The following is a 26,260-nucleotide window of genomic DNA, read 5'->3' as shown; positions in this document are numbered from 1 at the left end:
TTATTTGCACTGTTTCATTGAGTATCTCAGCAAAGCACTACAAATAAAATGTTTACTGAAAGCCCTGTGTCCTTTGTGTGTGTTAACAATGATGCTCTCTGTATTCACACTATGTAATAATAAGAAATGTGTCACTTTATACTTGACCAGTGGTTCCCAACATTAATCTGAGGGGTCAGCAGATGATTAAAGGAATAACAAAGCTAAAAGACATTTCTTTAACACAACATTATGTTCATTTACACAGACCCCCTCTATAAATCCTTAAATGAAACAATCCCAAATAGCTCTTTGGTTTAACTGCTCACAGATCATATCGACACTAAAACCGGTGACGAAGGTCCACATAAATCTGATAAAGGCTGACACAAATTTAAAGTCCCTGGTGGAGAAAATAAAACCTATACATGCATACTGGAGATACAGTGTGTTGGATTTTAGGGAAACATACATTTAAAGGTGCTTTAAAGTAAAAATTAATTACATGAGAGGAATGGATTTTTATAGCACATTTCAAACACAGAGGCAAGTCAAAGTGCTTTACATGAGGCAAATTTCAGTAAAAGCACAATAAAGAAACTCAATAAATAAATACAGCAAAATATGCAAAAAATAAAAGACAAAATGCAGTTTTAGCGAAGTCAAGTTTCCACAAATTTAATAAAAGTCAAAAGCTCAGGAGAGATTTATCAAAGGCAGGATGAAGCAGCAGTTTTTGCTTCAGACCTGAACAAACTGTAACATCGCGAGATTTGCTTCTAAACATCTGATATCTTCGCCCTCTTCTCTAAAATAGAAACCGACCAACTGCTGTGCTCTGTCTAAAGATGCGTTCAAGACTATGGGAAACGGAGCCGCAACCTATAATTGAACAAACTGCACAAAGGCTCATCTCTGTGTTCACCGGGTTGATTATTGGCCCATTAATTCGTCTGGAGTTGTAGACTAGAACTAACATATACTGTATATGTATATATACAGATATATAATAAAACAATGACCAACAACGTAAAGTGTCTATAGATAGATAGATAGATAGATAGATAGATAGATAGATAGATAGATAGATAGATAGATAGACAGGACTTTATTGATCCCACACCGAGGGAGTATTGACATTATATAAGTGATGTAATAATGTGTTATTCATAACTTAACCTAAGTATGTAAACAGTTTCGTCACCTCTGACTCTTCCTGTCATCTCTCAACAGATGAGTTATTCAATTTGGCCACCAGAGGGAGCACTACGCTCCAGCCATCTAAGTAGACAATTTCCGAGGAACTTGAACATAGCGTGACAAAGAAGCGAAACCGACACGGAGCAGCAGCCCCCTGATTAGCAAAAAGAAGTTGTCAGATCCTGCCGGCAAGTTTCTTACCCCCATTTAACTCCTCGCACATCCAGAGGGAAGCCGCGTGGGTCCGATCGACCAGGAGAAGATAAAGTACACAGAGTAATGTCAACATTAAGTACGTACACAAGGGGTGCAGATAGTTTCAGGTGCCGGTAGTCGTTTCGACCGAGTCATTTGTGTTGTGAAGAGGACTCCTTGCGGTGTTGCTAACTCTGAGAACCAGCAACCGGTAAGAAATGTGAGCTTCCGAACATTAGCATAGCTAGCGGTGGCAGTGTGGCTAGCTTGCTAAGTAAGCTATCTTTAAACAGCACTCGAATGCCATTTGAGTTAGCACAACTTAGCCGGCGTGCTAACTTAGCACTTGAGCAACAAAAGAGTGGAAGTTACGTTTGTTGAAATAAGTAGAAACTCGGGAACGTAACCCAGGTGCGCCTCCTTTTAAAGTGAACTTTAAGTGTTACTTTTGATAACCTGTCAAAATCGTAATGTGTTTTAGCAACTAAGCTATTAGCAGCTAGGTAAGCTAACACATTTTGGATACGCTGGAAAGTCCGCACGATGTGGTGGAAAACGAGGGTTAAATTGTCTAAAGACAAATTCTTGTAAATAGTGTGGGTGGAAATCACAAGCAAACAGGAAGTGTTTGTTTCATTCGGGTGAGTGTTTATTTGGTCCACCTAGCTAAAACTAATAACAACAGTCATGCATTAGCTTTAACCGTTAAAATCTAAGTTACCTTTATGAGCTCAGTTTTTGTTGAAACTAGGTGGTTTTGATTAAGCCACCCCAATTATATTATGGAGGATATAATAAATACCAGAAACACCTTTCTATGACGCAGTAGAAATTGAAAAGTACCACAAAATATAACCTTCTGAAAACCACAACCTTTAGCTTGGGGTACCTAATAAACTGACCACAAAGTGAATCCAAATTGTGTAACGTCAGCTGCATGTTTTATCAGGAATCCATGTTTTTAATCAACTGTCACTGCTGAATGTACAGCTCAGACAGTCTGAATGACTTGCAGTCAGCATGTTGAGATGTAGTTGTGTACAGTGTGATCAGAGCAGGTTAGACTGTGGCCCATCAGGAACATGACAGCTAAAATACTTTACCGCCTTATAAAGCAGGTCCATCCAGTATGCTTAAAACTGACATATGTGTATGTCCTTATACGTGTTTAGTGCTCACAAGCCTCTGCTGCACCCATACACTTTGTGTTTTAAGTTTTGTCTGATGTTTGCTGGGGGAGCACAGATCTGGCCCTGGTCTGTTCCCTGCAACCAATCTGTCCACCTCCACACCTAAAGACACTGAACACATCAACAATACCACAGTGAATACTGATGCATGCTGCTCACTGCAGTAACAGTTCACATGAAGTTTAAAGGTGGATGTGAGCAGTGACGTATGTACTTTGAAAGCAGTATATGCAGTGGAGTGTATGAGAGCTCACTGTATATGGAGGCAGGATGACTTGTCTTTATTTCAGAGGAGGTTCACACAGTTTTGTCTGGGGAATGTCAGGATACATTTGGTACTGGCACCATGGTGAGTTCACAGATATTATGTTCACGCACAGATGGTAACCAGTGTTTCATCTTTTCAGACGACTGTTAAATAGAAGAGATGCCTCAGAAACAGAAGTCCAGGTCTTGGGTGGAGTTGAAACAGGCTGGAAATGAATGTTTCAAGACAGGCCAGTATGGAGAGGCCACCAGTCTCTACAGCCAGGCCATCAAAGAGCTGGAGAAGAAAAGTAAGTGAGATTTAAACATTACCTGTGGACCACACAGTCTGGACACAACCGTGTTTGTTTGCAATCATAGCAGCACCGTCTAATCACACAGTATGTAAAGCTTTGTGTCATTTTAATGTCCATCTGGACGGCGATGCAGTTTGCAGAAGAAGGCTGCAGCCACAACACGTGCAGGAGGTGCAAAGCTAACAGCATTAATGAAAAAATACTATCTGTGACGCTAACTAGCTCTCTATTTTTTTTATGTCATTGTCAGCTGGCCGCCTCTCTTCTTCCTCTTCATGTGTCTTCTAAATGGACGTTTGTGATTGGTTTTTGACTGAGACTCCGTTACCTGTTTGGTTAAATGCTCCTCTTAACGAGTTTTATTTCCTCTTGAGGTAAAGGGAAACAAGAGGATTTGGCTGTTTTGTACTCGAACCGTGCAGCAGCCTACCTGAAAGATGGCAACTGCGCAGAATGTGTGAAAGACTGCAACATGTAAGTGTGTTTGTTTGTAATTTATAGTTTACTTTCAGACTCTGACACCATGTCATATGGAGTCTCGTCACTAGAAAGGACGTCGTTCAGGCGTCGGTGGTCTCCTACAGCTTTGACCTCGTCACACTTGGAGATCAAACCTATTCTTCTGTGTGTCTCACCTGGTTGAGTGTCAGCTGAAGGTCGAACTAATAAATTTCCTCTCAGGTCTCTGGAGTTGTTCCCGTTCAATGTCAAGTCTCTGCTGCGTCGCGCTGCGGCCTATGAAGCTCTGGAGCGCTACAGGCTGGCTTACATCGACTACAAGACCGCTCTGCAGATCGACTGCAACATAGCAGCCGCTCACGATGGCACCAACAGGTACGAGGCGGAGTGACGCAGAGTCTTCACATTTACCCACTCTGATGAGCATTTCGGACAAGTTTCAGAGAGAGGAGAAGAACTGGTATCATTATGACTCTTTCCTTTTTTACACTGATTTCACTGTTTTTGATTGTTTCTCAGGATGACGAAGGCGCTCACAGAGGCAGACGGACCGTCATGGAGAGAAAAGCTTCCTCCCATCCCCGCCGTTCCTCTGTCCGTCAGAGAGAAACTCGCCCAGAAAACTACAGCCACCGCTGCCCAGACAACCGCCACGCCGCAGCAGAACGGCACCACGAAAACAGACAAAGCTGGTGAGAAGATTTCTGTTTCCTGTTGTCCCGTTGACTTTCATTGCAGGAGGTCTTTAAAGCATTGTGACTTTAGGCATTTTTACGTGCGACTGGCATCACGTGAAATCATTTTTCCAAAAATGACCCACAGGCTGTTTTTCATATTTCACCTGGAGATGAGCAGCGGCATGTAAACACATCATGTGATTTCACTCAGTAATATGGTTTCCTCTGTGCTCGTAGTCAGAGTCAGGAGCGGCTTCAGTCTTTGAAAGGCGGATTCAGATTGAAGTCCGTCTCTTTGACCTCTTTTCTTCTCTGTCTTCTCCTTCACACTCCCTGCTCCTCCTGTTGTCAGCTCCCAGTGATAAAGACATAAAGAAAGGCCAAGTGCTGAAAGAAGAAGGCAACGCCCTGGTGAAGAAAGGAGAGCACAAGAAGGCCATAGAGAAGTACAGCCAGAGCCTCAAACACAACCCGGCCGAGGTCGCGACCTACACCAACCGGTGGGTCAGCTCGCCGCTCACACAGCCATGTTTTTAGCCCTGTAATGGCCTCTAGAGTGATGACAGGAAACATGTGTGAAGTGTCCTTTTTTAGCAGAATCTCCTGTGGACATAGATGTATTAGATTTAGGAAATTACAATTATTATACTGTAATTTGACAGTTTTAAAATGCACTTTTAATACATGATATTTGTACAGTGTCGTAGCTGTAATACTGAACTGTATTAACAATCATTTTGCTTATTCAGTGAGCTTCTTTGGGTCAACAGTTAAAACAGACCAGCAGATCTTGGGATAGAAAATCCTTCATATAAGCTCTGTAACGTTTGACTGGTTTTTCTGTGTGTGTGTGTGTGTGTGTGTGTTGTCAGGGCGCTGTGTTACCTGTCAGTGAAGCAGTACACAGACGCTGTCAGAGACTGTGACGAGGCTCTGATGATTGACAGCAGCAACGTCAAGGCTCTCTACAGGAGGGCTCAGGCTCACAAGGAGCTCAAGGTGAGAGGCTGAGTCTTCATCGCTGCACTTCTGCTTCTGATTCCCACACAGAGCAATCAGCCGTCGTGTTTCTGTGTGGAGGGTTTCAGGGCGGGTGACAAAATAAAAGCGTTTCCTGCCTCGATAATTGCTGATGTTCCCCCTGGCAGCATCTCATCAGTATTCCACACACGCTGAGAGGACGCGTTAGCTCGCAGCTCCGTACAGCATCGACTTGGTGTTTCGAGGTTTGAGCTGTGTGAAAAATATCTAAAAAAGAGCAAAAAGATGAGCTGATCATCGCTGTGCTCATCTGTGTTTGGTCAGTATCTAAACTTTAACTTAAATCTTTGTTTTTAGATTAAAAATATCGGACAGTTTGGGATGTTAACTGCAGTAAATCTTAACTTCATGAATAATAATCATTTATACAGCACCTTTCACACAAAGTAACAAAGTGCTTTATGATCAAAACAAATAATAAAAGTAAATGAAATCTAAACAGAAGATGTAAAACAAGATTTAATAGTTAAAATTATTACAACGAATCCCATCAGTCAAGAAAAAGCCACGAGAGGAAAGTGAGTTTACCAGCTGACAGCAAACGCCTCATCAGGCAAGGCCAGGTTTAGGATCCATTAGTGGGATCCTGCCAGGGGATCAGGCAGCAGCAGATGACAGATGCAGGATTTCCCATCATAAGTCTTAAATGTAAACCTTTCAGCTCTGATCTGTGCGCCGTCATGTCGGCAGTGAGATTTAGAGCAGAAGAATCTCCACTGATCGTCCAGTGTGCCCGAGATTCATGTTTTTTACACAAATATTTCAGAATAAAAGTCTTCTTCAGTGATGAATGTATTGAAATTGAGGCCCACACATGGTACAAACTTGTAGAATTACCCATAATTCCCAAACAAACTCACCGTTGGCTCTCCTCAACCCCGCTTAGCTTTTACCTCTGTCGTCCCTGCAGGACGTCCAAGCCTGCGTGGACGACCTGAACGACCTGCTCAAAGTGGAACCAAAGAACACGGCCGCCCTGAAGCTGCTGCAGGAGGTGCAGAAGAAGAAGTGACGACGCGCCGGGGACCCCGGAGACGGCGGGAAGGATCTGCCACTGCGTTCAGAGAGGAAGACGAACCGCTGGTGGTTTCGGAAACCAGCCGAGCAGTGGCACAATTCAACCGCTCTGATTGGAAGGCCGGGCCTGCGTCTCCCAGAAGCTCCTCCACGCCAGACCAACACGAGCTCACTCTTCTGGAAAACGCAACTCTGGTCGGAGAAGAATGTTTGTATTTCACCCGTTTTAGTGTCACTGGCAGTTTAAAGTGGCTGAGTATTTATGATTATTTAAGAGCTGACGTGGTCGACGTCATAATTCGGAGAATGAGCTTTTACCATCACCGTTTGGGAAAGTCGAGCCGGTGGAGACACTGAAACTTTAATTGAGCCCGGAGGTTCTTCCTGACATTAAAATCAGTGTGTAAGAGGAAACGATCTCAACTCAAGGTCCACTTCTGGAACAGTGATCTCACAGCGTGGACCGTCACGCTGAGCGACCCAAGTTCTCGCTCTTAATCAGAGCTTCAGCTCATAAGTGCTGTCATTACTGATCATTCTGATTCTTGTTCTAAAACAAGTCAGAAAATTGCCCATAAGAACATCATGGAAGCCTAAGCTAAAGTGTTAGTCCCATCACACAGAGACCTGTTTTAAGATGGAAGGCCCACCTCTCAGGGGTAACAGCTCGGCTCCCTGAACACTGGTGATCGTAAAGGTTTATTCTGCATCTGAATTACAAGTAAACAGCCATTTTTTTTAGATAATGTTCTACACTCAGGTCCTTTATTTATCCTCTGTGGTTTCCTGAGGTGTTGAGTGTGTGTTTCTTATTGAAGTTTCTGATGTTCCTGCAGTGTTTGTGTCACATGGGACGGATGAAAGAGACGATCAGAAGAGTCCCGTGTTTTAGACCAGTAAGATTATTGTGTTCGTTAAAAATACCATTTACGATGTACGTCCAGGTGTTTAACGACCTTCAACGGCAGACTTTAGCGCACGCTTCTCCTCCTTTTCGTGCACGTCTGGATTATTTTCCAAGAAGTCTGACTTCTGGAGCTGTAATAACGACTTGGATCGTGACGTAACGCGGCGTCAGCCAGCGGACGTCTTCAGTATGTTGGTGCGTTCTTACCTTCTTTCCTGCCTTGATCCAGATGTCTGAAACACACCTGAAACAAGTTAAAGTATCCTCTTCATGTAACGAGCTTCATTTTTTTTTTTTACGTCACTGTATTACTGTGAAACGAGTCAAATCTGTGGTCCTGCTGTAGCTTGGCGATCTCCAGCTTGCCTGAAGTGCCTGTCTTCATCCTCCGTCTGCTGCTCCGGATTCGCTTCTGATGAACAGCGACGGTGTGAAACATCACTTTCTGGTTTCAGACAAAACAAAATCGCACCTTCACTTCTGCTGGTCATGCAGGGAGAGTTCTAGAAACACGTCTACACTCGTTCACGTTTGAACCCAGAAGCTTCGCAGCGCCGCCAAGGCCCGGCGCTCCTGGACACGGAGATCCTTTGTTTTTATCACATTTCTGCTGTTTTTTTGTCAACTTGCTTCTGTTTAAACTGCAAATAAACTTGACAAACGGATGAACAATGTCTTCTCTGGATCTTTAAAGCAGAAGTTCTACATTTGTGGCAGCAGGATCAATACAACTCAATGAAACAATCAGCTGCTAACTTAGCTTAGCATAAAGACTGGGAGGCAGCTAGCCTGGCTCTGTCCAAAGGGGACGACCTCTGACTGCCACACCTCTACAACTCACTGATTATCGTGTTCACGTGTGAAAACAATTCACTGTTTTATGGAACGATGTGCTGGATTTACTCCAGGAAGTCACTGGCCTGGCCGGCTTTTGTGTTTACGCTTCAGTTTTTGTACAGATTAAACAAACGAGACCTAACATGTTGTGCTGCTTGAGGTTCTGTACGTCCGCCATCTTTCACACCTGAAAAGGAAGCGTTTCAGGCGTGAAAGCAGCACGCTCTTCCTGAAACAGGCGCCCTGGAGTGCAGACATGTCCTGAGTCCTCCCACTCCGGATGCACATTTTGGGAACGGTTGTCACGTTTTGTTGCCCACTGCAAAAACCTTCACTATCACTATTTTGTTTAAATATTTGCGCCGACCTCTGCGTGTGCAGACAACCTCAAGTCGAAAGTGCAACTAGCAAATTAAGATAAGTGATGTTTGCGTTGGCAGCACACTCAGATTCGCTTCAATCCAAGCAAAGAGGGGCAGCATTGAGGAAGGAGCGCAGGGCACGATTACAGCAGCTGAAGGTCGAGTGTGAAAACTGAGATTTCGATTCACGCTGGACAGTAAAACTCCACATGAGCCTGAAGCTGTGTGACCTCAGGCTGAGGCACAAACGCTTTAAACGAAGGGTCACAACAAGCAGAAGTTTGCCAACCAGCGCGCACAAATCCAACCCTCATTTCCACCTTAACTGAGCGTAAAAGCTTTGAATTTGCACTCATGTTATATTTACATGCAAACTGAAAACAGGGGCGAGACGCAGTGATCGGACGGGGACAGAGGACACACACGAGCTTTCCTCGAAGGCATTCGTGGTGTTCAACTCAACAAAAACTGAAGGAAGTGGTTGCGTGACATGAAAAAGAAGGCCGACGTCAAACCCGAGTCATCCCGCAGACGTGTTTTCACTCCGTCTTCTGTGAAAAACACAAGAGAATAAAAAATTTGCATCTTTCTGCATTTGCATAAAACAGTTTGGAGAGCAAACGCGGTCCAAGAGAACTGAACAGCCTTCTGTTATCAAGCTGAATATTTGCATTTCTGTCCCAAACGTCACACCCAAAAACTGAGCACACACATCAACACCTGAGTGTGTTTTAAAGGCTTTCTGCTGAGATAAAGTTAAAAAACATGCGGCATTAACAGGCTGGAGGTAATAAACAGAACAGGGCTGATTCGGAACTGATAAAACCTTTATTTCACTTTAAATTGTCTTTTACATTTTGTCCTGTTTATAACATGTAAGGTGAAACTAGAGCTGCATTTTTTTTAAAAGACATACACAAATCTAATATTACGTCAATAGCCAGGGTGGGGGTGGGGGGGTCGAGGGGGATTTCTTTTTTGTCATTTTCTCATTTTTTATTGGTGTCCTTGAGCTAAGTCTAAATTTTCACAACCACGTGCGCGCTAAGCAATAAAACCGTCACAGAAGCAAAAAAAAAAAAAGAAAAAAAATTGTCTTTTTTTGGGTTATTTTTTTTTTTCCTTTTTATTTTAAGCAGAATACTGGTCAGTAAAAACAAAATGATTTGAGATACCAGATATACAGACAGGCTCGGTGCCACATTCACTACTGCATGGGATCATTTTTTCCTTAGAAAGCGTAGAATAACTGCCTTTTTGTTCAGCTAACGAGAAAAAGAGCGGCAGGGAGGATTTTTTTTTAACCTTTTAAACTTCAGTGCATGAAAACATTTGTCCCCAGCGAAAGAAAAAAAAAAAACATTGAGACACATGACTTTTCTACACCTACAGAGTGGAATGTCGAGATGGTTCATGACAAGGTTATTGTGACACTGAGTGGAGACGAAAAATATTTCCTCAACTATTTCTACTACGTCTGCAGACTCGCTGGTCTGCTCTCCGGTCGGCCGATATTCCTCGAAGTTTGGGGCCAAAGTTTTGGATGTGAACACGGACAGCGTCGTGCCATCGGCCTGATTTTTCTATCTCAAATGTTCACACTGTAAAAGATCCGATCTAAAAAAAACTGGTAACTGTTCTCTTTTCCAAATGTGGTCGAAAGATCTGAAAGGTTGATTTGACAGAAACATGTTTGTGAACTTCAGCCTGAAATCATCAAACGTGATCCAAACTACAAGTTCGGTGACACTTAAAAATCACTGCTTCATTCTGGTTTTGAATTTAAATCTTCACTGAAAGGAGGAAGAGCGGCGCTGAAGGCTTTCCTCACTCTGACCAGACTCCAACATCACCATCTGATTGGCTGTGATTGTCTGCGATAGATGGCTCGTCCAATCACCTGCAAGTATTTTTTTTTTTTAACAGGTGCCTGATCTTTTCCAAACATGGTGGACTTCCTGTTCTGTGCCACAAACCACCTGACACGTCAGGTCAGTTAGCCGATATCGATGCAGGGACGAAACCTGGCCAAACCGCTGTTCAGGATTTGGAAACCAGGAAGCAGGAAGTGTGGATCCACAGGGTGTGTGATTCCCCACTCAGCGCTCGCAGCAGATTTACGTGGTGATAAATGTCGGCATGCATCCTTGTTGGCAATCACAGCGTTGGGCGGCGAGTGGAAACGTGGGGCTTTTCTGGACTCGTCTGTACAAGCAGTTAAGGGGCATCCGGGGGGGGGGGGGGGTACCAAAAAAATGATCTGGGCAAAAATGCCAAAGCGTCAAACAGCAGCTGACAGTAACGGCTTCAAGGGTTTCATTGCAAGCAGGTGTTAACGAACAACATCGACAAACCGTTTCGTTTTCCAAAAGACAGATTTACAGTTAAGCTCTAAAAATGTTTTACAATTTTACAATTTTCAAAAACTGGAAAGAAGAGTTTGATTTGTTAAACACACACAGAGAAGGAGAAACGCAACCGCGAAGGGAAATGACGTGTTCGGGGATTAACGTCAGGGCGGCTGACCGACGCGCAGCAGCGCCGCCGCGACGGGAGGCGGATCCGAGGAAGCATGTGGGTCCCGTTTGTGGTGAAAGGTTTGCTCAAACGTTCAGATGGAATGTTTGCTTTTCGTTTCTCATCGCGCTTCAATTCAGTTTTAGCTCCGAACTGGAAATATGCAGAATGGCGTCCAACGAAAGAGTCGGGGTCCCGGTTAGAAAGTGAAATAAAAACGGTGAGTGTTTGATTACACGGCGGGTAAAACACTTGTTTTTAGATTTGTCAGTGTCACAATACAGCCTTGTTAGGAGGACCCTTCTGTATAAACCTCAGCAGAATAGCACTGCTGTTCACACACACCCCCCCTCCCAAATATTGTTTCTGCCCTCAAACGAGGATCTGGTGGCAAAGTGGAGGAAAAACTAAGCATCACAGTGTTTGTTGAAAATAAACGGACAGTTTAATAACCTTTTGTTTTGTTTAAAGTGGAATAAAACCAGCCATTCGCCAGTACACTAAGAAAAGCCAAAAGAGAAGGGATGGACAACTATATAAATGCATTAACTCGCTAGAGAGAGGCGGGGGGAGGAGGGGGGAGGGTGAGAGAACGTACTGAGATGTTAGGAGGGAGGGAAGAGGAGTGAGGGAAGAACAGGAGGAATGGAGGAAGATTAAATGAGGAGGGTAAAAACGGGGAAGGCGGGCTCTAAAGTCATGATCTGTGGTCTGGGACTAAAACCCTCCGTGCGCTATAAGACTAGACTGACCAGCGGTTTTCTCCTGCTGGACGCCCTGGAGTGCCATCATCAGGGGAGGGTGGGAGGAGGGATGGAGGGATGGAGGGCTGATGGAGTAGTTTCTCTTTTACCCCCCTCCTTTTTTTCTTTAAAATCCGTTTGTGAAGGTCAGGTACTATTCATGCTGTTGGTTATACAGAAGGGAGGTCGGGAGGCTGGGCTTGAAAAAGTGAGACGAGGGAATGAACGGGCTGTTTATGTGTACGAAGAAGAGGAAGAAGAGAAGAAAGAGGAAGAGAGATAAAAGGAGGAGGGAGAGAGTGGGGATGGGTTAACAGTGAAGTGCGCTCTAGTTCTCGCCATCGCCGCCTTCGCCCTCGTCTCCCTGGTTTTCTGATGTCCACAGCTGCGGAAAGAGAGAGGAAATGTCTTTGGGTCATCCCGGCAGCGTAAACAAGGATGTGACAACTCGTGACGTTTGTTTCACTTCATTCTGAGCACAGCAGACGATCAGGAGCCCCTGAGAAAAGTCCATTTTCTTTAAGAAGGTATTCTGTTATTAAAGAGTCCCGTGAAAAGACCACAACAGAAGTCTGTCTGTCCCTCATGTGTCTCACTCGTCTGTCCCAAACGGCTCCACTGATTCTAAAAACAGGCCCATATGTCAGTACTAAATAAACGTAGAGCGCCGCCCTCATTACTGACTGAAGCTCAGCATCTATCACCAACTGTTTTCCTTTAATTCCAGCATGTTTTATGCGCGTGCAGTCAAATTAATCACATGAATATTTAACAAGTCTTCCAAACAGTTTCGCCTGCTGTAGTTTGTAGTAGTAGTAGTGTAGATCTTTGGCTGCATACTCACAGTCAGGTTGTCCCTTAGTAGCTGCATGATCAGCGTGCTGTCTTTGTACGAGTCCTCGTTCAAGGTGTCGAGCTCGGCGATCGCCTCGTCGAAAGCCTGCAGGGAGGAACGGGAAGTTTAGCTGATGGGATACGTTTTCTCACACAGACTGGGTTTGTCTCGCTTGGCCGGTTCCATTTCTCTGCGTGCTTTCTGGAGCGCTCTCCAATAAAAGTACAGCTTGCGATCCATAACGTGTAGTTGCCTTTTGAGCTATTTTAAATTACTGCTGTCGGATCAAGTTGGATTCTGGGAAAGCTTTCACTTCAGATGTACTTGACTTTTGTTGCTCCGCATGACTCGAGTGGTTCTGTCAGGTCCACTTTCACATGAAGAGTCGTCCTGATCGTGGGCGCCGCCCGCACATCTTTTTCAAACACACTCGAAGTCACCGGAGACTCTGATGCTTTGATATCTAACAATCTCATCCAAGAGCAGCAGCTCAGCAACCTGCAAGGCAGTCCTCCATCTTGACTGCGAACTGGCAGTTGTTCAGTAGGGGAGGAGCCACCTGTCCACGACCCGCACCACCATAAAACATTCAAATTCAGAGCTCTTTGATGAATGAACACAGTGTCATACACTCACCTGCTTGGCCAGAGAGCAGGCCTGCTCGGGCGAGTTGAGGATTTCGTAGTAGAAGACGGAGAAGTTGAGGGCCAGGCCCAGCCGGATGGGGTGTGTTGGCTGCATGTCCTTCTTGCTGATGTTGAAGGCGTCCTGGTAGGCCTGCTGAGAGTTCTCCACCGTGCCTTTACAACACAAACACACAACAGTCACTTTCATTTTGCTGCACGCCGTGACCTCAAACATAAATCTCAACGACACGCTGCACATCAACAAACTGTCGTCACAGGAGGACCCGTTCACTGTGACCTGCAGTCAAAGCCATCCTGTCAACTTTTTGGTATATGGGAACAAAGAAGACTTCGAGTCCACAGCCACACTGGCAGCTTTGAGCTAAATGTTAACATTAGCATGCTAACATGTTCACAATGGCAGCTAGCTGATGTTTAGCTGGTATATAATGCTTATCAAATACACCATCTTAGCTTAGCGTGTTAGCACAGCTGAGCTTGCAGGCACTTGTTCATAAACCAAAGTATCAGACAGGAAATGGACAATGATCTAGGTCAGCGCGATCAGACAGAAGCGGAGCATGATGAATGATTGGATAATTCATCTGTGATCTCTGATGATCTGCACAGAACCGTTTGGAGGCTGAGTGTCAGTTTTACGAGTCAGTCTCACTGTCAGTCACTTGTAAAACCTTGGTATGACTAATGTGAGCACATGACATCATGGCTGAGACTGCTCCCATAAACACTGGTGTTTCCTGCGTCCTCTGACTGAAGAAGACACACGAGGAAAAATGTCTTTCGCTCACTTTTCATTTGCTGCACCACAATGCAACGTGGACGCTGGATGATGGGCCATCTTCTGAACAACTGCCTTATTATTCTACAATAATTTAACTACCTCCTTAAATTCTAGAAGAACCTATGAAGCCCACCTCTTCATTTTGAAGAATTCATCATTCAACTCTGATGACAGTTGGCTCAGACTCGCCAGCACTAAAAATGAGCTTTGAGCTCTTGGTAATAAAGTGGTTTCTTTACTGCAAGTGGTAAAAAGGTTTACCATGGTCTGTTTATTAAAAGGGAATATTTACTCTGAGCAACACAGCAAACTGACTTTATGTTTGAGCAGTAAAAACGCACTGATTAGCGAGGTGCTACACTGACGAAGGAATCCTCCCTTTAACCGGGTTCAAGGCCCCTCGTCAACAAACATCCCCCAGCTCAGCCGTCCATGAGCAAGACACTGAATCCTGGTGAGTTCAGGGCTGCTGCTGCTGCTGCTTGAGTATCCCCAGTGATAAGTACTGTATCTGCTTGCTCTACCTTTATTACTCTACCCTATATTTCCCTGGAAGCACAATGAGAGAAGAAGTAGACTTTTAATGGCTAAAACGCTGACACTCACCCTTCTTCGAGTCCCCAGAGGCCACCTCTGACAGGTATCTGTAGTAGTCTCCTTTCATTTTGAGGTAGAACACCTTGCTTTCCGCCTGAGTTGCTTTGGGAATGAGGAAATCGCTGAGCAGGTTCTGAAACAGACAGACGACCAGAAGGGTTTTTAAACACATACAGGCCAGAAGGAGCTGCATTCATAGCGCAACGGCAGGGAAACACACACACAAAGTGCACAAGCACACAGCCTATTTGACTACAGATGGTTTCACTGACACGTCTCTGCACTGCAGCCTCTGCTAGAACCAAACCTGAGACGAGCTCAAACACCATCAGTAACAAACGAACCACTTCACCTCAGTCATTCTTGGATAATTGATCACACCCTTAAGTTCTGTTGAGAACACTTCCTTTTAGAGGGACACGTTATGAGGTGGGGTATCAAGGCCATCAAGTGTCTGATAATGTGGAGGACACACAAGGGATACTGACCATAACCACTCGGCGCAGCTAGCATGGTTAACCCCATGTATGCTCACGACTGTCAGAGCTAACCGGAGCAGCTAGTAACGGGCTGCAGAGGACAGGCGGTCTTTGGCAGTCATGAGCACACTTCAGCTGCCAGTATGCGTCTTCAGAAGTGCCTGTCAGGTGGTGGCATAGCTTCAGAAATCCCTCCCCCCTCATTTTTTCCACAACTTTCCAACTTTGCACTTCTTTTTCTTGGATAACCTGGCCCTCATGACCCTGAAGAGGGTCACTGTGTGGGTACCTGTGTTGCAGCCAGACGAGCATCTCGCCTGAACGTGTCTGAAGGCCAGTACATAGACGCAGCCCGGCTGTTTACAGTGGCACAGCTATAGCGGTCTCTGCAGATCTGTTCAATTACCAGCTGCGGTACCATTATGAGCCAGGCTAAATTAGCACCAGAGGTCCCCAACCACAATTTGGAGCAGCGGTTCTGGCAAAGTAACAGTACGAAAGAAGCTTTAAAGTGATAAATGATGAATGGAAAACAGCAATTATAGACTGTAACTGATCAACTGCACGCTCACAATAAGTCCAAGCAAACATCTCAGAAAGAACTCCTTTGAACGTTGAGGGATGGAGCCAGACGGAGGTGAAATCTTGAGACCAGCTTTGTTTCAGTGATTTCATTAAGAACTTTCTACCACAGAGAGCCTGCTTTAATCTGCTCACTTAGTAACCTGGCCCGGGAACGTCATGCAGACACTAAACCAGGCGGAAATCACCGGATTAACGACCAACTCATCAACTGTGAATGACCTCTTACAGTATGGCTGACAATCCGCAGCAGATTAGGAGCAAAGAAGCTACTTGTGTGAAATAAAACAGCTTTGAATCGCTGTATTCATCTACTGGGGACAACAAAGTCAAGCAATGAGTCATCTGACTTTATGCCAATACTGCAATATAAAAGTCCATATACTTGTGCCCCCCTGGGTTTCCCACCTGAGGACCACCATCCATTCTGTCAAACTGATTCAGAAACATTTTCCTCCACTTTCACCCATCTGTACTTCCACTCAGCATGACACAGCAGGCAGTCAGGTCTGTTAGCCGCTGCAGCTCAACCAGAGGATGACAGGCACAATCATCACTCTCGTTTCCAGCAGTCGGCACCAGGTTGTGTGGGTGTTCTAGCTGTGTTGCGCCCATTCTGGTGGTCCGCCATGACAAGCTTTATGAAACAAGAGCGCCTTCTACGTTACCCATTCATTACTTTGACAGCAAATATATTAATTTATATGTTCATTGGACTGTCATTTTTCAATGCCGGTTTTGTTTTCGACTCCATTGTGAACCCCTGTGCTCGAATGTATAACAATAAAATATCTACAACCAGTTTCCTGTTTCAAAATAAAACAAACATGTATTGGAGAAGATTCAATTTTTGCTGTGACTTTCATCAGCTGGTAGCTCTTCTAGGTCTAAGTTCCTGACATATTTTCTGTCCTGCAGATGCATCACAGCTCCCAGGCTTCCTGCTGCTTTAAGGACAGCGTGTCTCCACCCGTCCTTCCCTCCCTTCATTCCTACAGCACCACATCACTGCAGAGGCTTCCAGTTTGACCTTGAAGATATTATTAGAAGTCTGCTCAGGCGCTAAAAATTTGAGTCTGGTTTGACCTTGAGCAATTTGTGTTGTAGCCGAGTCAGGACCTGGCACTGCGGGGGTAATTCGTGACGGCCAGAACTATCAAAGGCCTCCTGATGAAAAACTACACGAGATATTTTCCACAACACTTTTTGACAGGAGCATCTTTGAACTCTGGGTTTGAGCAGCCGAGTGAGACTTTCCACTCAGTGTAGCTCCCATCATGTCAGGCTGTCTTACGTTCAGGCACAATTTGTGAGCTTTACATCAGCCAACAACTGTTTAAAGATAACTGAACAAGAGATTTAACCTACACATATTTTCACTGCTTCTCAACTGCGAGTTTTCCTCACTGTATCTCCCAGAAGCAGCACATGCAGCCAATCAGTGTTTTGACAATGTTTGTCATGTTTCAGTCACCGATCCTGATCAGATACAGAGCCTAAAAAACAAGTGTTCTGACAGGTGGACGACTAAAGAATATGGAAGAGTCACATCCAATCCAGACAAGGTTTAAATAGCAAAACAGCAACAACAGAAAAGCAGCAGTCATTTCAATCAAACCGCTGTGACTCATCCAGCACCTGGATTTACTTTCACCACAATGCAACGTCCCCCGGCAGTGCAGTGCCTCGACCAATCAAATGCACGCACATTCCAGGTGGAGTTACACCAGTGACACTGGTGTAATCAAAAAATGAATGATCGCTGTAAAATCCGTCATCTGATGAGCCTTCGAACTCGTGCATGTAACACTCAAAATGGCCTTCCTGGATCATATTTCATCTTCTCGTCTCTTATCTGTAGCTGCATGCCCACACCTTTTTTTTTTTTCTATTTACAGTGTGAACACCTGCTCAGGCCTCAGCTGACAGTGGCCACTTTAGAAAATAAGATGTAGTGCAAACAGTTCATTAAATGCATTCATTTAAAAACACCCCATGTCCTTCTGGAATCTACATCCAGCCCCCCCCCCCCGCCCACACAAACTACAGGCGACTTCACATGACTTCTGCTGCCTTTCCACTCAAGCTTTCGCCGCCGCATCTACTGAACACAAAAAATGAAGCAGATACCAAAGTGCAGAGGAAAATTAAATCTTTGTTTGACAACTCTAAACAGCTGCCAGTGCCGCTGCTAGCAACGTTATTAGTGTCTCCACGAGTTAGCGCCATGTGACTGTTATTCCATCCTCAGCCAAGAGCTCCAGTGTGCTTTCTCCTCCATCGTTCCCTCTCCCTCTTTCTACCTTCTGTCCCGCTCTTCCCGCCCAATCACCACCACCCATCTTGTCCTTTCTCTCTCTCCATCTTCACATCCCCTCACTCCCTTTCTGCCCTTTCCCATCCATCTCCGTACCAGCACGTCCTGGCAGATTTCTTGGAGTTCAGACTCGATCTTCACACGGTATTCGCGTGCCATCTGCTGTTTCTTCTCGTTCCCCTCCGTCTTCTGCTCGATGCTGGAGATGACGCGCCAGGATGAGCGACGGGCCCCCACCTAATGGAAACAAGAGCGTCATCAACCAAAAAACTGACATTAAAAGACAACATTTTGTATGTGACTGAGTGAACACATCTTAAATAATACATATTAGTGTGATAGAGTAACCATGACTAAAACCACAATTATTTGGTGTTAATTTTGAGACTAATTTACATTTTAAGTTATTTTATTTTTATTAATACTATCATCATTATTTATTGTCTTATTCAACTTGCTGTGACCTGGAACACGCTAGAGACAGTAAACTTTGCCCCATAACTAGAAATGATGTGCAACAACTCAAACAAATAAATAAATAAAAATAAAAAAGCCATCATACAAGTCTGCCACGATGGAGCTTTAGCTAATTTGCATAATCTGAAAAACAGATGACATTTACTTGGTGGATTTTGACCGAATTAACACCAATTTGGACATCATCCTTTGGCCATCAATCAATAACCTTCAGGGGCTTCGCGGGAATTAGGCCATAACCCATTCTAACCTTTCTGTTTTTTGATCATTTGTCCCATCATCACTGATCTTGTTGATATGGTGACATTATTTGGACATATGCATACCAAAGCACTGTGTCTGACCCACAGGGGGCGCCACACATGCCAAAAACACATATCTCTGCTTTTTAATTCTGTGTCTATAAAACTATTTGCTTCTGTTGACCATTAAAGGTTTGAACCCAGAATTGCTGCTTGCGGATGCATTTAAAGATCATCGTCGACTAAACACAAACCGCACCTTGTTCATTCGAGCATTAGAATGTGATCGAGCATAACAGCCTGCTTCCTTATCATGTGAGATCTCTGCGGTTTATGCCGTTTCCCTGTCTTCACTAAACATAGCCACAGAGTGTCTGTCCTCCTGGTTGGGTTACAGTGAAAAATACAACAAAAGAAGTATTGAGTGGTACCCAATGCTGGCAAGCTTTAAAAAAAAAAAAAAAATCAGAAAAACTCAATGAGAAATAGAGCAGCAGTGCTGGAAAACCTCGGGCTGCTCTTACATAATGTGTGCTTTTCTAGTTAAGACTAAAAAATCTTTACAGCAGGTCAGCAAGTGACAGACTATGTATGACTTGAAAAGAAGCTAAATGCAAAGATTGTAAATTCTATGAATAAACATCAGGCGACAGCAGATTGTTATGTATTAAAAATCTGTGCCTCCCATAAGAACACATACTGGAGTGCAGCTCTGCCTTCAAAAATGGCGTTTTAGCAAGTGATGAGCCAAGAGAGGATAAATTAAAGCATACAGTCAAACGCTGCAGCTGGTGCCTGATGTGCGGTCGCCCTAAAACCACCACAGGAAATGTTTCCATAGACAAATCTGGCAGTTATTTCAGAAAGACCAGACTTCAGAGGGAGACGGTCCTCGCTGCCATAGGTGTTCAATCATTATCCTGATATGCACCACGGGTGTTTGTTATGGGTGTAACAACGCATCGTGGCACAATGTTTGGGAAAACAAAACTGTGCTAATGTGCATGGCGGAGCTGAAAAATCACTTTTTTTCTCATTTTTTCGAGTCGCGAGCAGTCAATGGCCAAATCCCTCCGATGATATTTATTGTGACAACAGCAAACTTCCCTGGAGTTTCAGTCTTGATTTCCTGTCCTTCCTCATGTGTATTCATTCACAGCGCCATACAGCTCAAAGAAACAACTCTTTATTCAAGTTGAAACGTTTGACTGCATATAATCAGGGGTATCTTTGCTCTCTAGAGTCAGTCTGCTTCTGTGTTGTCTCTGTCTCCAAGGACACTGTGGACTTTTGTGTTGTAAATCCAACTCAGCAGCAGCATTAACCACTGATATCACTCAATACATGTATTTTCTTATTTAGCCATTTTTATTCTTCAGCTTAGTTTTAAGAGATAAAACCTAAAATTCTACTGAATGCAAGTTGAACCAAATCACGACTGACTGTACAGCACGACAAAAAAACCAAAGCCTCGAGATAGATGCCATACCACGTTCTTGTAGGCGACAGAGAGCAGGTTGCGCTCCTCGTTGCTGAGCTCCAGGCCCTGCTCCGTCACGGACTTCATGGCAGCCGCCATGTCGTCGTAGCGCTCAGCCTGCTCTGCCAGCTTGGCTTTCTGCACCAGGTCGTTCTTATCCATTTTTAGGCTGCAGGGGAGAAGAACAAGGGACAGCAAGACAGAGTTAGTGTTTGGACTTAAGCATCGAGACTCTCCATTTACCAGCTGGGGCAGGCAAGAAAGGAGGACGGACGGGGGAAAAGTAGGGAGAACCACTGAGAAAGACAGAAAGACGTGAGAGAAGTACGAGTGTGCAAGATCTGAGGGCCGGAGGTACAGAATTAGCATGATGGAGGAGGGGAAAGAAACAACAGCAGGGGAAAACCACGACAGTAGGAAAGGTACAGAGTTGGGCTTTGGTCATGTTTTAAAAGATGACACATGTATAAAGATGCTGAACTGTTCCATCAATGAAACCATTAGTACTGGTTAGGTTTAATAAACTGTTGGATGGTATCACATACAAGAAAAAAAAAAAAAACATAAAATACACCAGCAAAGACCTTACTTTACTTCATACACTGTCAAAAACCCAATTCAATTCCAGCAAAGTGGCTGCTCCCGGTTACTTCATCCCAGAGGACTTTCTACTCTCCAGATGAATCTGTAGGTCTAAGTAGGCCACAGCCTCGCCTGCATCTCCTTTATATCTACACATGACACTACAGACTCTTCACACTGGGCTTTAAGCGTCTACGCTTGCATATTCAATTTCCTTCAATAACTTGCAAATCCTTTATTTCTATTTTCAAGCTGCTAAGGAATAAACTAACACATGATCACATGGGAGGAAAAATATGTTAATACACCTCCACCACAATCCGTCTTTCCCCTCACATCTGCACCCGTCGGTCTGGATGCTGAGCTGAGTGTCACCCTTCCACCACAGGGAAATTCAACCACCACCTTGTTGTGTCCAAGTGTCCTTGAAGCTTACCTGACCTCTGGCCTCCCTGTGGAAGCAGAGGGGTGAGGATGGGGTTTCCCTATGGAGGGCAAAAGAGGTATAAGCTATGACAGTTAAAACAACAATGAAGTACTGAGTGTAGTTCAAATACTTTTTTCTGTATCAGTTAGATCTTGATTTTCAACTGAAGTTGTATCATTTGGTAATTCTTTTGGGATTTGCATTTTCACCTGGATATGTTGGTGGCAGATATCAGATCAGTTTCCAGTCTGACCCTGATTACTAATGTTGCCTCAGATACCAGATACCTCAGATGTCCACTGTAGTACATTAACGTTTGTTTGTGTGAACCACTCTCTTGCTGTAAAATAAGTCTCTTAGATTGCAGTCCTCTAAAAAGAGAGGCAGCAGCAGACTTTCTTCTTGGATTTTTGCTTTATTGCATTGATGGTCATGTTGCCACCTTCACAAGCAGCATCTACACAGCACGACATGCCACCACCAGGCTTCATGCTGCTGTGCACTGCTTGGTTCAAGCACAACGGTCACAAAGATCCTTTCTCGTGTCTGTTTCAATATATCTTCTTGCAAAACACTAGATGAGGTATCAAGAAATGTGTTTCCCCAACAGCAGCTTTCTCTCCTTTAGGCCCTCTCTGCTGTTAAGTTGCAACCGGTTAAAACGCCTGTCAATAGTTGTTGTGTACACAGTGTGTTCTATGGTGGCTCTGTGGAACAAAGCATCTGGTGCGCCAAGGTTAAGCGTACCCATCATGACGTTCAAAAGAGGTGCTTCAATTGTGGCTTAAATGTTATCTTTCATTGAATTAATGGTGTCAGAGAAGAGTCTTTTTCTCCATGTGTAAAAATACCAGTCAGTCAATTTAACTGTTTAAAGATAATCAACGGATAAACGATTAATCAATCACTGGTTCCAGCCCGACTCAAAAACCAATCGTCAGTCAATACTGACCACCACTCGATATAAACACGTCAACCATCACAGAGGTTGCCATTCCGTGGTAGCTCCTGCTTTGATTGAAGTTTATGTGTAATGTTGTGAACCACGGAGCAGGAGCACTTTACAGAGTTACTGGACTTTTGTGTTAATTTATTTAACTTATCAATTAACATTTTAATGATTTTTGCCACAACTTGATTTTACCCAAGCACCTTCCATTTTAGCAGACTTGTGAAAATTGGTATTTGTTCTAAATGTTGGTGAATTTGTAAAAATTGCAGTTGCTTTGTGATGATCAGCGTTGAAATCAAAATAACTGTATTTTACATCCAATGAACTTCAACGTTGGAAGTGCTCTTGAGCAACAATCACTGTTTTTATTAGTATAGTGTATAGCATTAAAAAAAAGAAATTGTCTCAGTTGGTATGATAAGGAATGTTCTGTTTGAAAGATGATTATCAAATATTTTATTGAACTAAATGACAGATTGAATTTAACCACATTTTCTCAATGTAATTCATATTTAATAAAAGTTGTTGCAAAACAAACAGTCAAGTGTGAATCAACAACGTGAGCGCAGACCTCATGAGAGAAAAGATAGTAGGGGTTAAACTTTTATCATTCAAAGTTTGACCCTCTTATGTACTTCCTGTGGTCCTCAGAGTAATTATTAGCCTCTCAACGATGGCACATTTCCAGTGCTGATTTAAAGGCTGAATCTCAAAATCAATTATCTGCTGATACTGAGTGCCGTTCCATTTGTTTACCAAAAAACCAAAATGGTGAAACCATTAGTGCATGGGATCATTATAAATTCAGACACCCATTTCCTCCATTATCACAACACTCACTGAGAAGAAGACGGAAGTCCACGGTGTCGTGTTGAGGTTGATTTAAGGCAAATCTGGTTGTTCTGTACTGACCAAATCCTCAAAGGGGCATCACTAAGAGGTCAGTTTCAGTTCTTGATTAGAGATTGTGAGGGATCTTAATCACATTCCACACTGACAACTGTACATACAAGAGCTGATTTTGTATTGAAACACCAAACCAGTTATAATAATGATTATGGGAAAGGCGGCATTTACTTCATGGAATTTTTAACCCCAAAATAATAGTACACTGAGCCAAGCATTACTTTAAATATCTGACATCCTCATGTAACTTAGATCTCAAACATAAGTTCATTGATTAGCAGAAAATTCAGCTAGTTTTTGATGACCAATACATCATTTAAGTCACTTTTCACACAAAATGCCAAAAGCTAGAACATGTGCTGGCTTTCCATGCCTCATGACAGTTTACCAAAGCTCTGTATTTGGCTTCAGCAGCACAAAACAATGAGTATATCAACAGTTTCTGACATTTCACAGACCAAACTATTAACTGATTAATCAAGATAATAACCAGCCAGTTAATCAGTGATGAAAATAACTGCTCACTGCAGCTCAAATATGTCGACAGCCTCTGCTCTTGGAGGTGAAGGACTATCTGTCAGCAGTGCTTTTCAATCACATTGTATTATTCTAGTAAACTGGAGGTATTGGTGAATGGTGGTTTATTTTCTGTTTACAAAATCAACCTGATGTGTACTTTTAAAAGGTTATTATGTGCTACACTTTTGATGATAATAATAATAATGATGATGATATAACCATAGACAAGACACTGTTTAATTCTGTATGAAAACATCATGTTTATGAAGAAGCAATTACAATGATTGACTGTAGAATGTAATTTATTGTATTGTACTACACTGACAAGCATTTAATATTAGCTGCCCTTTTCAAGCATTTTCTTCTAATCTTATTTTCATCTGTCAGTGGTCTCAGGTTCACATTCTGCTCTGTCACCATTAAATGGACTAAATTCCTACAAAAGAAGATATATTTTTATTGACGTGCCTTTAATGCGGTAGTGGACTTCACTCGGGTTTTTCAATCGAACACGGAATTTGACAGGATACTAATAAGCACAGACAGCAAAGTATGTGCAGGGGAGAGAAATAAAAGAAAGAAATAGTGAGTTATATGGACCGTGAATCCTGAAAATGCTCAGGCTGCATGTGGCATTCACGCAGTGCTGTCATTTCGACAACCGTGTTACGCCTTCGAGGCTAATCTGTCTGATTTTAGCACATTTTAGCATCCCAATGTTAGCATTTAGCATTTGGTACAGTGCCGCTTATTGCGGTTACATGCGCATTTAGGAAGCGTTTGTTGACTCGACTGCCGCAGCGGCTTGCACATCGGTTAAAATTAATCCAAATTGGCCTCTTCGATCAGCTCCCATCGTGTGGCACACCACCAACATAACATTAGCAATGCTGTTACCCAACCGCCGAGCTAACTATTGAGGTTAACAGGCTTATGCGCACAGAGAAAAATTGTGAACACCATTTTCAGCAGCAACCCGGCCGAGACGCACCGAGCAGCTCAAAAAACCAGCGCCCCAGGAAACGTTTTGACATGAGTGCTAAAAAGAGGCTCCAGGCCATGATTATTAGGGTTTGGCGTTTAGTCAGCCTGCGAACAGCTACGCCCTCCTTGTCGCATTCCCCTGCGGAATTTTAAGATGGAGAGATAGATTACCGCCAGCTAGCATGCTAACAGAACGTCACTGCACGGCCGTTAACGGTTAGCTTAGCCGCTAACGGGACCTGACCCAGTTCAATCTGAATGGCGATCCAACATTGGCAAACACCGAGCTGTGAGCGGAATCATAGAGGATTAAATACGGCATCTGTTCAATTTCACAACTGTCCCATAGCAGCTAAATGATACCGAAAGTTAGCGTTTTTAAAAATGCAGTCGCATTTGCGGGGAAACTCCCGGGAAATAGGGAGGGTGTGTTAGCATCTCTATCGTTTCACTAACATCACGCCATGACGGATCTGAGCTAAAGACATCGCCAAACACGCTGTGCTGTCGGTTCTGCAAATAATGAGGCCAGATATGTCGGTAGTTCGGGTATGGCAGCAGCTCAGCAGTAGCCTTAAGTTTTCTATCGTGTCATGTACTTAGCACTGGCTGCTAACATGTCTGGGCTGCTCTTACGACGGCCTGGCCACGGCTGCTAAGCTGTCAAAATGGCCAAACTTGGGTGCTGCTTCTCCCCCCCGACACGGTCAACGCGCACCGCGCATGGCATCGACCGGAGTCTGGGCCTTCAAAATCAACGATTTAAAGCACATTCGACAGCACAAAAAGCACATGCAATGTCATAGCAGGTGTTTTGTGGGTTATTACTCGCCATTTGGCCACAAGACTCGGCCTAAATCCTCACACCCAGCCCCTAACCACAATAGGCACCTTCCGCCGCAGAGGCAGGGAATGGGGCCACCGCTGGGGCTGCTGTCCACCCCGAAAGACCCTCTTTATCCTGTACAGAAGTCAATAATCGAGTGATAAGCAAGTGAACTCACATTTCGAGCGTACTAGGTATCCCGATTTTATTCTCTGAACGATGGGAATTTATCAAGCCGTCCTCCGCTCGCTGCTCAAGGTATTCAGGGCAGTACCACTTCCGCCTGCTCTGACACTTCCGCTTCCTCCAAACCCCACCCCTTCCCCCGCCAGTATCCATGGCGACCGCGCCAGGGGGTTTCCTGAGCATCTTGCGAGGGGCTTTGACGTCAGGAGGACCATGGCAACCGCGACGGGATGACGTGCGCCGATCTCCATGGCAACTGTCTCCACGAAGCCGCTGCTGCCGTATCTGAGTCCAGCGTCGTGTCAGCTGATCCAGCTTTGTGTGGGTTTCTTTTACAACAAGCAGGCCTGTTCTTCCCACCACGCCACCTACACAACCACTGCAAACCCTGGAGCTCACTGTCCACCAGCAGTCATTACTCCAGCTTCACGATATGTTTCCTACAGACCTTTTTCTGACCGTTTGGTCGATGTTTGTCATGCAAAACATTAAAAGAAAATGGCAGCTATGCAACTGTAGATATTTTTTAGCATCTTGCTGTTTATAACCCAATCAGATCCCTCCGATCATCAAGCATGTGTCTCTTGAATGTGCCTAGAATTAAAACAGAATCAGGTGAAGGTGTGTTTAGGTGTTATGGTGCTGACTTGAGATCTGCAGCTACTGTATCTTCTATCAAAAGCAGTCCTAAAACATTTCTTCTTTTGGATTTATATATTATATATCAGTATTCATATGTGATTTCGGTCTCATT

General features: G+C 44.0%; 2 protein-coding genes across 2 annotated transcripts; one reads left to right on the top strand and one right to left on the bottom strand.

Annotated features, from left to right (window-relative positions):
- Positions 1 to 1,280: 1,280 nt before the first annotated feature.
- tomm34 (translocase of outer mitochondrial membrane 34) lies at positions 1,281 to 8,206 on the top strand. The gene is made up of 8 exons (XM_076745125.1): positions 1,281 to 1,585; positions 2,972 to 3,121; positions 3,502 to 3,601; positions 3,809 to 3,961; positions 4,106 to 4,278; positions 4,616 to 4,763; positions 5,136 to 5,262; positions 6,215 to 8,206. Exons 2-8 carry the CDS (start codon positions 2,992 to 2,994, stop codon positions 6,314 to 6,316), a joined length of 933 nt encoding a protein of 310 aa, XP_076601240.1. The 5' UTR covers positions 1,281 to 1,585; positions 2,972 to 2,991; the 3' UTR covers positions 6,317 to 8,206.
- Positions 8,207 to 9,236: 1,030 nt separating this feature from the next.
- Positions 9,237 to 25,631, bottom strand: ywhaba (tyrosine 3-monooxygenase/tryptophan 5-monooxygenase activation protein, beta polypeptide a). The gene is made up of 7 exons (XM_076745136.1): positions 25,499 to 25,631; positions 20,134 to 20,293; positions 18,022 to 18,162; positions 14,557 to 14,680; positions 13,159 to 13,322; positions 12,532 to 12,627; positions 9,237 to 12,072 (listed from the first exon to the last, which is right to left on the bottom strand). The coding sequence occupies exons 2-7, from the start codon at positions 20,284 to 20,286 to the stop codon at positions 12,016 to 12,018; spliced, it is 735 nt and encodes a 244-aa protein (XP_076601251.1). The 5' UTR covers positions 20,287 to 20,293; positions 25,499 to 25,631; the 3' UTR covers positions 9,237 to 12,015.
- Positions 25,632 to 26,260: the final 629 nt, after the last annotated feature.

This window comes from Chaetodon auriga, chromosome 2 (genome assembly GCF_051107435.1).
Source record: "Chaetodon auriga isolate fChaAug3 chromosome 2, fChaAug3.hap1, whole genome shotgun sequence".
NCBI lineage: Eukaryota > Metazoa > Chordata > Actinopteri > Chaetodontiformes > Chaetodontidae > Chaetodon > Chaetodon auriga.
Note: the sequence above shows the minus strand (reverse complement) of the source record. Positions and strands in the feature narration are given on the sequence as shown.